Consider the following 10,984-nt stretch of genomic DNA (forward strand, 5'->3'; position numbering starts at 1 on the left):
AATGGCTATCGATTGATCAGTTCGCTCCAGGCGACTCTGTGACTTCGGAACGAGGGAATGTTTCTTGCGAGATCTCTCTCCCCTTTCTGCCTCTAGCATATCTGCTTGCAAAATGAGCGTTGTGATTTTAGCCTTGTTCCAACCTGAAATGGAGAACGAAGCTTGCAATGTATGAAGATCGGTGGAGCAAAGCTAGCTACAATAGTCCTGAATGGGGCCTGCTGAGCTAACACCTGTCTCTGCTGAGCTCAAGCTTTTAAAGCTTTATCAAATAGAGAAAAGATGACAATACCAACAAGTACCAGAATAACTGCAGCAGGTTTTCCTGCATGTTACGGTCCTAGGTTTTTAAGCACTGCCTTCCTCTGCAGTCTCTTATTGCAGCCATTAAAAGCTTTTTCTGGGTTTGTTTCCTCTTTCCTATGCATTGCACAGTGCTGTCCCAGCCTGCTGGATTCCCAGCTGGGGGCCTGTCTCGTAGCCAGGGCCCAGATCCCCAGTCCTTGCTCAGGCCTCTGGCTTCCTCTTGCAGGTAGAGCGTGGCAGCGAAGTGGATGAGCGAGGCAAGATCCTGGTGTCTCTCATGTACAGCACCCAGCAGGGTCGCTTGATCGTCGGCATCGTACGCTGTGTGCACCTGGCCGCGATGGATGCTAACGGGTACTCGGACCCCTTCGTCAAACTGTGAGTGGAAGCAGAAGGGTGCCAGCATTCAGGAGGACAGATGTAAGGAGGGCAAGAGGCTAGGTCTGGCTTATAGCACAGACACTGTCACGTAGTGCTGGAAGATGCCGCCTCTGTTTGGAGCTAGGAATATCACTGCCCAAGCCAGAGCAAAGCACAGCAGTGGGTGGGTGAGATGTGTTATGTTCAGTTTTGTCCTCAACCAGCAGCCTCGCCAGCTTAATTGCAACCATGGGATCTTTGGGTTGGCGGGGACGTGGTGTGTCAGCCTGTCTAACGCGGTGCTGCCCTCCATACACTACATGTATGTCTGGTGGCCATAGAGATAGATCTACGCTGCAGTCATCCCAGTGGCCCCAGCATACGTGAGCTAGCTTGGCCTTACCCAGGTCTGGCACCAAGAGCTGTGGCATTGTGGGTTCAATGTGAGCTTGAGGATCTACTTGAGATGCAGGGCAATATAGCCCACACTGAGCCCCGTGCAGCCCCAGCTAGAGTGCTGCCTGCACCCGGCTCGCTCAGGTCTGCCCACACGACAGGGCCGTGGCTGCGGTGTCAGAGACATGCTCCAGGAGAGAAATAGATGCGCACACCCTTTCGGTGCATATCACCCCAAGGGGGTTCCAAGATTTCCTTCTGATTTTTGACTCCATGAGGCACCCCAGTATAAAACAGCTGTAGCAGAGAGGAGGAGGAGACACGAAATAGCAGGGCCCATCTCTTCTGACAAAGGTGTGAGCTGTAGCCATCGAGCCATCTTGCCATTAGCTGTGGGGGGGGGCACGGCAGGTGCCTGTGGGACTTGCACTGCAGCCCCGCTGCCTGGGTTCAGACTCGCACGCTGGATTAGCACAGAGCCACCAGTGCATCTGGTGAATGAATGCAGACGCGGGGGGTTGCTGCACTTCACGTCAGCAATGCCTCAGTGCCTCTTGAAGCGCCTGAGCTGTTTAATGGTCGCTCAGCCTCTGCAGCGGCGATGGTTACACCGTGCTGCAAGAGGCAGGGAGAAGAGTGCTAGCGGTTCACAACCCGGCTAAGGCGCAAGGGCAGGTGACGTGGGAGTGCAGTGCAAACCAAGAAGAGGTTAAGCTCTTGCCTTTTCCAACCAGACCTGGCCTATAAACCTGCTCTAGATATTCCCCACATAGTTGTGTCCTGTATCACTGCAGTAATGATGCTTCCCCCCCTCAAAATGAAAATGAAAACCAGCAGTAACTCCTATCTGCAGTGATAGTCACCTTTTTTTGTGTGTCTGAGTTGATATTTTTTCCTCCAGTGTTTTGCTACTTGTTCTCCTCCCTTGCTTCGACCGGTAGAAGATGGAGTTTTCTTTGTTATGGTATCCAAATTAACTTTCAGTGAGGATTTAATTATGACCAACCGTTCGATTTAGTTGTGGGTTTGGGACTGGACTGCTAACGTAGAGCTTCTAATCCTTTCCACACTTTATAAATAAAATTACCTTGTTCAGCTTGCTTATCCGTGCTTCGTTAAATGCCAATGGATTATCTTTACTATTTTTGCGTAAATCTCTCCAGACCAGTTGCTGGTTGCACTCTGAGTGTTGAAATGCTCAGCAGGAGAGGCACAATGGAGTAGCTTGCCATTAAGATGGGAGTCTGGGTGGGCGCTGTATAGTAATAAGGAATCTGTCTACTCATTTTCAGTGCCTTGAGTCTTGTAGCTCATAGAGCTCAACAGCACGAGTCAAACTCTTTTTGATTAAACACGTAGTTCAGATTGGGCCCGTTTTGCATTTTAATATGCCTGTAGCCATTTCTGTTATAATTGCCTTTTCCGTTAAAGTGCCTGGTGAGAAATGCGCAGTGCAAATAAAACGAATGACTGCAAGCGCTCACATGAGCTCGCTGTGCAGCAGAAGCCGGGGCTAAGATCCAAGCGGTGGGTCTGCTCACTGTGCGAGGTAGGGTGGAAAGACAAGCTTGAAAAGCGTATGCTAAGTGCACCACTTGTAGGGAGATTTCTGCTGAGTCCAGTGCTCAGTGCTAAATGAACCTCTGTAGTGTTAGACTGGAGTCTGGCAATTTTATAATCGAGTGTATTCACTCATTTTGTGATTGCGGTATAGATGTAGCTTCCTTGGCTATTGTACTTCCAGCCCAGGAACCCCTTTTTGTAGCTTGTGAGCTGGTTCCTTTCATTCATTTAAATTTCTAAGATGCTTTATGTTGCTCCTAGTTGGCTGAAGCCCGACATGGGGAAAAAGGCCAAGCATAAGACGCAGATTAAAAAGAAAACCTTGAATCCTGAATTTAATGAGGTAAGCACAGACATACGGGCGTATTTTTAATGGGCCACACTATTATATCTCACTGTGTATGAGGATCTGAAGGTGAACTCGACAAGCTGCAGTTGCTCTTTCACACGCTTTGCTTTCTTCAAACTGTTCGGGGATCTTTTGGAAATGAATGAGGACAAAGTTAATTAAAGCCTGAGAGTCAGGATCTGGGCTAGTTCAGCTTCTAATTTCAGCTTCATCTTCTTGATAAGAAAGACATATGCATGCTCAGTTGATCACAAGAATTTAGTATCCTCTGTGAACAAGAAAGAGCGATTTCAATAATTCAGCCCCAGACACTGTAGATATGTGGTGGGACAACATTGGCGAGGAACAGACCGAGAAGCTGCTGCCACCCTTTAATTGCTTCTCACTGTAGCCTCCTACTACTGGATGGAGTCATGTTCAAAGCTTCTTGGGCACACTACAGGTAGGCTGGATGATGGTGATGATGATGTAGTAAAAGGTCCAGTGAGAACACCTGAACTCAGACCCAAGATGTTTGCCCTCCCATGGGACTTGGTCCAGCTAAGGGCACTGCAGCCTTGTCTCCTGTTGGCTTTGATGAGAGCTGGGGGTACCCAGCTCCTTTCCAATCTGGGTCTCATGTGGCTTTTGTCCAGTCTGCGTGATTGCTTTTGAAAGGCAGCGCTATCTGCTTGGCCGTTCTGGAGCTGTGGGTGACCGCTCGGTGAGCAGAGCGGGGAGAGCTGGGTGCCAGGCCTCGGGGGTTGACTCCCTGGCTCTGCTGCGTCCGTGCCAGTCCGTGTGTCTGCATCACTCCTGGCCCAGTTCTCAACTTCCCATTGACTTCAGTGCTAGTGATGCCATGCTCAGCACCACGATACGGCATGCTTTTGGCCCTTCTTGGGTCAGTGTGTCTGTAAATAGCCTAAATATCCCCGTGAGAGGTGAGGAGTGAGCAGAGTCCTGATCCTCCACACCCTCTAGACTGTACTAGCGGGACAGTCATAAAAGGTACACCGTCCCCAGAGAGGGGAGATTGCCACCCACACTCTGGCTGCTTGTGTTTCTGTCTCCCTCACACGACAGGAGGGGCCTGGCCAGCATTTTAAGGGTAAGATGGATGCAAACATTGCTTGTGTATTTGTGAAGTGCATTTGGACCTGAGGTCTTTGCCGCTGCAGCCGTGTGGAGCGCAGTTCCTGCTGGCATGCAGTTCAGTGTCCATGATGCCGGGACATTTCTTGACATCCATTAACAGTGTGTCCTTGTGTTTCCTCTGCAAGCTGCGTTCTGGGCATGAATCTTAGCACTTTGTCCTTTTTCCAGGAGTTCTTCTATGACATAAAACACAGCGACCTGGCCAAGAAGTCGCTGGACATATCGGTCTGGGATTACGATATCGGCAAGTCTAATGATTACATTGGTGAGTGGAAGGTTTCCCGCCTTCGGGATGATTCGTGGGAAGCTCGTGCTCTCTCGGCAAACCCTTTGAGGTCACCCACAGCATCTCGTCATGGGCCTGGGGGGCTAAATCTCAGGACTGACCGCAATCGGCTTGCTCTGCTTGTAAGCTTGGCAATGGTCAGGCTTCTGGGCCTGACTCCAAACTGCAGGCACTTCTGCTTGGAAGGGTGCGAGATTTGGCGTATGGGTGCATCCCTCCCTTATAGCAGCTCTCTTTAAACATTTGATGCCTTCAGTGCTTTTAAATGACTCTGCAATGCCGTGCCCTGAGCTCATCTTCGGTGCTTGCAAATGTAAGGAATTCCCTTGCTCAGCTGCAAGGCAGGACGGGCTGGGCAGAGGCTGTGATGCATGACCGCACCATGCCATCACACGGCAGACCTGGGGGCAGGAGCGAGCCCTGTGGACTCTACCCGGTGTTAACTGTGGGATCCCACAAGGATGTCCGCCTGGTACAGCCTTGCTAGTGTCACAGTGTCCACAGAGGCAGGCGTGTCACACGTGGGCTGCTGGGGGAGCAGTGTTAGCACAAACGTGGCAATGCAGGGATCAGCAGGTGCCTGGGAGAGTTTGTGCCTGTGCTGCCCTGTCCGCACTGCTGTTACCCATGCTGGCACGAGCAACCTAGCCCAGGTGTGCCAGGGGCTCACCAGCAACTGGCAACACGGGCAGAGCCCATGCGGGGCCAAGACCGCCGCCTCCTGCATCACATCCTGGGGCACGCGTGTTGCCCCTCCCGAGTAGATGTACCCCTGGCATCCCAGCAGGCCATGTCTGTAGGCTGAACATCTCCAGCTGCTCCCCAGGCCCCAGGGCACCCTGATGCTCCCTTCCTGCTGGCATAGGCCAACAATAACAGGGGGCAGGGGCTGGATCATTGTGGCGTGAGCAAGTTACACCATTTGCTGATGGTGACCCGGACTCCAAAGACCAGGTCATGCCCTCCCTGATCAACAGACCTTCCCCTGTCTAGACCAGTGGTTTTCAACCTTTTCCCATTTGCGGACCCCTAAAAACATTTCAAAGAGAGGTGCGGACCCCTTTGTATTGTAACGTGTGGGTATTCATATACTTTTGATTGATCACAGCTATCTTTCATGGACCCCTTAGACATAGGCTCCGGACCCCCAGGGCTCCATGGACCACAGGCTGAAAATCACTGGCCTAGACGGTCTGAGAGGGAGGGGTGGGTGGAGGTCCTATCAGGGGGTTTGGGCATCCGTGCCTGTTGATCGGTGCTGTGTTATTTTTGCATGAAGCTTTAAATTGTGGGGGCAGGAATACAGGGAAGCCCAGCATGATCTTGAAATATCCTGTCTGCTTCCTTCCTTCCAGGTGGGTGCCAGTTGGGCATCACTGCCAAGGGAGAGCGCTTGAAACACTGGTACGAGTGTTTGAAGAACAAGGATCAGAAAATCGAGCGCTGGCACACTCTACAGAACGAGAACCACGTTGCAAGCGATTAGGAGTCTCTCGCCTTCCCCCCCCCCGCACGAGTCTCTCATGAATCCCCCCGCTCTCCTGCCAGCCCCCCGTCTGTCCTCCAACACATCCGCGCCTTGCGTGCGCATCTTTGGATCTCCTTGACGCCAGCGTTCGCTCTGTTCATCATCCCCCTTCCAAAAAAACACCCCGATCTTCTTTTACAGGCAAATCCAGCTTGCTTTTTTTTTTTCCCCCCTGACCACTGATGCATACTTCTGTCAAGCAATAGCCCCGTGCTGAGCATTTCCATTTGTCTCTTGTTTCTCACTAGTCTCACACGCGTCGTACAATGATTGCCTTTTCTCCTTGTTGAAAATACTTGCTTCTCGAGGCGTTGATCCACCTGGGCACGCATTGCTCCGTCCTCACTTTTACCCAAGTCTTTCATTTGTATTTCTGCATGTGTCCACCTCCTTCCCCTCCTCCATATGTTCTCTGTGTTAACTGAAGTCCTTTTGGCATCCGTTCTGGTCTGGAGGGCTTGCAGTCACGGAGCCTACTGTATTATGCGGCTTTCAGCGCTGAGCGTGGTTGAAAGCCGGTGCCACAACACTTGACGGTCCTGTTCACCTGATCTCGATACCTCAGTTGCAATAAGGAACAAGGTGGTTCTGCTTTGGTTTTGTTAGAAACATCACTAAGGAACTGCATTTTCACCGTCAGGCCCGCAGAGGTAACCCTGAGAGTACTAGCAATTTGGGCGATGGGTACATTTTAGCAGTGTTGTAGCGCTAGCAAATTGTGTGGCACATGCTTTTGAGTTTCCACAGGAAGGATCCTGCAGTATTATGTCACTGAAACAAAACCCCCAAACCTGCAAATACAGATGCACACTCATCTGGGAAACAAGAGAGATCTGGCTTTACTGGACTTTGCTTTTTTTTTTTCCAGATGCAATTAATGTTAGAGCTAGAAATGTTCCCACTCGCTTCTCACCCCCTTCTTTTCGACTCGCGACTCCCTCCCATCCCACTCCATGATATAGCAACTAAATGTACGCCGAGGGCAGAACTGGTGATGCCCGCGTGGGGTCGTATTTTCTGTTCCATCGTGATTTCGGATGGGCTCGTCTCACTGTGCCGCACGGAGGAGGGAAGCAGGAGGGGAACCATTTCCCAAAGAGCTGATGCTTTCAAACATTATCTCTCTTTCTTTTCAAATATCACAATTAATGAAAATACCCTGGACAGGTAGAGGTCTTCCAGCTTCATTTTTTGTTTTTTTCCATCCTGATGGGCTTCTTTGTATTATGCACAAAAGAAGCATTTTTTTTTCTTTAACCTGTGCTTAATTTATTGTCTGCAGCTGTTTTATTTCATATCAACAAAGGGAGAGTCAACAAGCTCTTGAATTGATATTGATGTTTTTTATACCCTTCCGAGGCCCCTCTGTTTTGTACGACCTTCAAGTGCAGCACCGGCGACGTTAGCACAAGACGTACAAGTGGAAAACACGGTCAGTCCGCGACAGATTCAGCATGTCAAACAGAACCGAAAACCTCCGTCCTCGCTGTCGTCCCGCTCCGGCGCCTCCGGCGCCCCGTCGCTCTAGTCTCTGCCGTGCTGGTTTCTGTGCGGTGTGTCCTGAAGTTGCGCCGCTCCTGGGAATTCATTAGGTTTGGGTGTATTTATTTTTTTTTACTTTGATGGATTATTCTCCTCTCCTAGACTTTTTTTTTTTCAGTGGGGTTTAATAGTCCTAGGAATTTGCAATGAACATCTTTCTATAGCTGTAACTTCCACGGCTAGAGGGAAAGCCGGTCCTCTATCCCGCATGGGCTGTCACCATCCTGTTTCGCCCGCGACATGCTCTTCTCAGCAGACTCGAGGCTCCTTCTCCGGGACTGGATCGGTTCCCTGGCTTCCCCGTGTCGCAGGCTGCGGGCGCAAGTCCCCGGGTGTTTGGGAAGAGCATCGCTCAATGGGATAACCTCCGTCGTTACCCGTCACGACGCTGTGGGCTCTGTGCATGATGTCTTTAAGCTGCTGTTATGGTTTACGGATTGTTTCTTGTCCTCTTGTGTAGTGTGATTCTTTTCCGCTTTTAAGCACATCGGTGTGTATCGTTACTGGGAGCGTTGGCTCCTGTCTTAATTTAAATGTCTCTGGGACAAAATCTAGATGAGTACTCTCTCTCTCTCTCTCTCGTGCAAGCTCTCTCGCTGTCTTTCCTCAAGGTTAAGAACGATCAATATTGTTTGCCTTGTTCTGCGAATGCCAACGAAGGCCCGCTGCTCCCGTCTCTCAAATACTGCAGTCTGCTCTTGCTCTGCCCTGGTCCCCAACCAGCCCTGCAACCATGCCGAGCGCTGTGGGCACCATCGCCCTCAGCAGTCCCTGTCTGCCGGAGGAGCCGTGCCTCTGCGGGAAGCTGAATTTCCCCTGCCTGTGACCAACCCCAAGCCACGGGTCGGGGTATCGCTGCTCTCAATCAAACCCCTGCAGCGCACAACAGTCGATGACAGTCGCATTAGGAGGCGCCGGGTGTCCCGTGGTCTTCAAACCTGTGGCTCCTTCTGTGATGGCCTGGACAAACCCTCCAGTTGTGTGCCTCTTCCCGTGGACTTTGTAGCCAAGCAAGCTGCTCGTTTCGCTTGCTTGCTGGCGGGTGGTGTATTAGCCAGGCCTTCAATGATGCAGGTGAGCATGAGGGGCAGCTTTCTGCTCAAGGATATCTCCACCAGGTTATTTTCCCTTTTTTTTGCATTGGCAACTGTTCCTTTTGGCCCTGCTCTTCCATGTTACTGCCTCCTTTTCCTCCTCTAAGAGATTTTCGTAGGCCACAGCTAGGAAAAATGAATGCAACCTGGCATGAACTCCATTTATAATGATAATAATCAGAGTAACCTCCAGCAGTAGGGCACCTCTTCCTCCCTCCCCATCTCCCTTCCTCTCCAGAGCATCTTCTGTATCCGGGGCACTTATTTATTCACTCAAGACACCTAGAGGGACATTCGCAAAGGGCATGATGGACCGTGTGCTCTCTGAAACCTTAAAGGATCCTGGGTGTTGTCCTCTTTCATCCCTAATAGCTCTCCTGGAGTCTGGCACTGATCAAAATTGAATCCAAAAGCCCCAAGTTATGTCCATCACCATTGACCTGGGCTGAGGATGGAAACTAGAATTGTTCTTTTTTTCTCTATTTTCTGGTCCTGGTCAGATTTTGCCTTCTCCCTAGCATCGTGCCATCATTGTGAGCGGTTCGTTCAACCGCTCACTTCTGAAGTTCCCTAAGTCTTCTGAAATAGGTACGTCCTCCTCCTCCAGCCCATCCTTCCTTCCCCAGCTTCCAGATCTGATGCAGGTTTTGCCATTTTACCTGAGAGAGACGAAAAAACCGACTGCAACCGGGGCTGACTTGTCAAACTTGGAAATAATGCAGCATTCATTTGAGAACGGAAACGGCCAGAGGTGTTCACACGACCTCCCTTGGCCCTGCCAATCCAAGCACTCTTCACGCAGGGTGAAAATCAGGTTCACAGTTTATAGCGGCATAGCATGAGGTTTTACATGTTTTCTTCTAGCATTTACAGCATGCTTAGAAATGGCGCAGTACTTCTAAGGTGCGATGGTGCGAACTCGGAATGGGCACGCTCCTTCCAAATAGAACAATAGTGAAAAATATTGGCAGAAAAAGCCAATCAAGCAATGCTTTCCCTTTTTAAAGTTCCCCAGCGGCTGCGGCGCCTGCTTTATATAAAGGCACAGAACAAGCAAACAAAGGTTGACTTGACCGTGGCAACTTCTCACCATCTCCTCTCTTGACAGGCTCGACTCGCCTGCTTTACTTTTGAAGGAATTCTATTCGAGCCCTGTCCTTGCTCAAAAACAAAACCAAATCACCATTTCCAACACCACTTTCTGAGTAGTGTGTACCTCTCCATCCGCCCCGTAGTTTCCTCTGACTTTCTGTTGGCAATCTGTGACCTGAACTATTTTCTTTCCCTTGTAAATAAAGCATGCACTTAGAGATCAGGAATGGTGCATACGCCTCTTCTACCAGTGTTTGCAGTCTAACTCGCATGCAGTGATTTTACAGGCAAAAATACCAGTTTACAACTATTAAAAGGAAAAAAAAATGTAACACAGGAACTAGAACTACAACAGTCTTCCGCTGCATGTAATACCGACATCTTCTCTCGTCATGTGATAGCCAATAAAGTAAAACTATTGAAAGACAAGCACGTTTCTGGGTTTTTTTCTTAAGATAACACGAGTTCACAGAAGGAGAGTGCACCAGGAGGGACAAAACGGTGAAACCTGCGGCCGGCACGAATCGGTGTTGCCACCATGATTTCACAGGAGCTGTGCTGGTTTAGATCAGGAGAACTATCTCGAAGGATGGGAACCTGTGGGCTTGTTCACTGTACGCTCAGTAAAATGCCCCGGGTTTGTGGAACGGGTGTGGGCCAGAAAACAGTTGCATGTACTTTCTTGTATACCACGGGCAGCTTTATTTCGAAGAATCTGCTACTAGGAATTTGAGTGCACGTGGCATGAGAGAATATGGCAAGAAATTGCTGACCCTTTCCAGGCAAAGCCGAAAGCAAAATCTGCTGCAGGCTTGTAGGGAGCAGAGCAAGGAGGATTTGGTTTCCTGGAGGGTGCTACTCAGTGGGCGCGTCTACATGTGTGCATTTACTGCGCAGTACAGGCACGCGTCTACATGTGCATGCCTGTACTGTGCAGTAAATATGGCAACTTACACCGACTTGAGCAGTCAACATCATGCAGGTATCAGATTTACGGCTGATTAGTTACTGCGCAGTAGCACGTGTAGATGTCTTACTGCGCAGTAACACTGCGTGTGGACTGACTTGGGACTAACTTTAGTGCCAAATCACTCCACACACAGCATTAATGTGCTTTAATAAAGCCTGCACATGTAGACAGCAGCCTGGTCCCGCTTACTGCATGGTAACTTACTGCACAGTAAATTTAAGCTGGCGTAAATGCACGTATAGACGCACCCAGTTACTACAAGGAAAGATCTTTTCTCCTTTATTCATTTCTCCTTCATTCATTTCCACTGGGGAAAATCAGGAGTAATGGCCACAAACTCCTGGACAATCGTTTCAGGCTT

General features: G+C 50.0%; 1 protein-coding gene across 2 annotated transcripts in view; it reads left to right on the top strand.

Moving 5' to 3' along the window:
- The window catches only part of RPH3A (rabphilin 3A), a 94,118-nt gene extending 84,036 nt beyond the window's left edge, over positions 1–10,082 (top strand). For both annotated transcript variants that reach the window (XM_059713388.1, XM_019486786.2), the window contains exons 19-22: positions 533–684; positions 2,887–2,968; positions 4,280–4,376; positions 5,753–10,082. In XM_059713388.1, the coding sequence (XP_059569371.1) occupies positions 533–684; positions 2,887–2,968; positions 4,280–4,376; positions 5,753–5,883 (462 nt within the window). In that variant the 3' untranslated portion in view covers positions 5,884–10,082. The remainder of the gene's footprint in view (positions 1–532; positions 685–2,886; positions 2,969–4,279; positions 4,377–5,752) is intronic.
- The last annotated feature ends 902 nt before the right edge of the window (positions 10,083–10,984 follow it).

This window comes from Alligator mississippiensis, chromosome 10, assembly GCF_030867095.1.
Source record: "Alligator mississippiensis isolate rAllMis1 chromosome 10, rAllMis1, whole genome shotgun sequence".
Lineage (NCBI taxonomy): Eukaryota > Metazoa > Chordata > Crocodylia > Alligatoridae > Alligator > Alligator mississippiensis.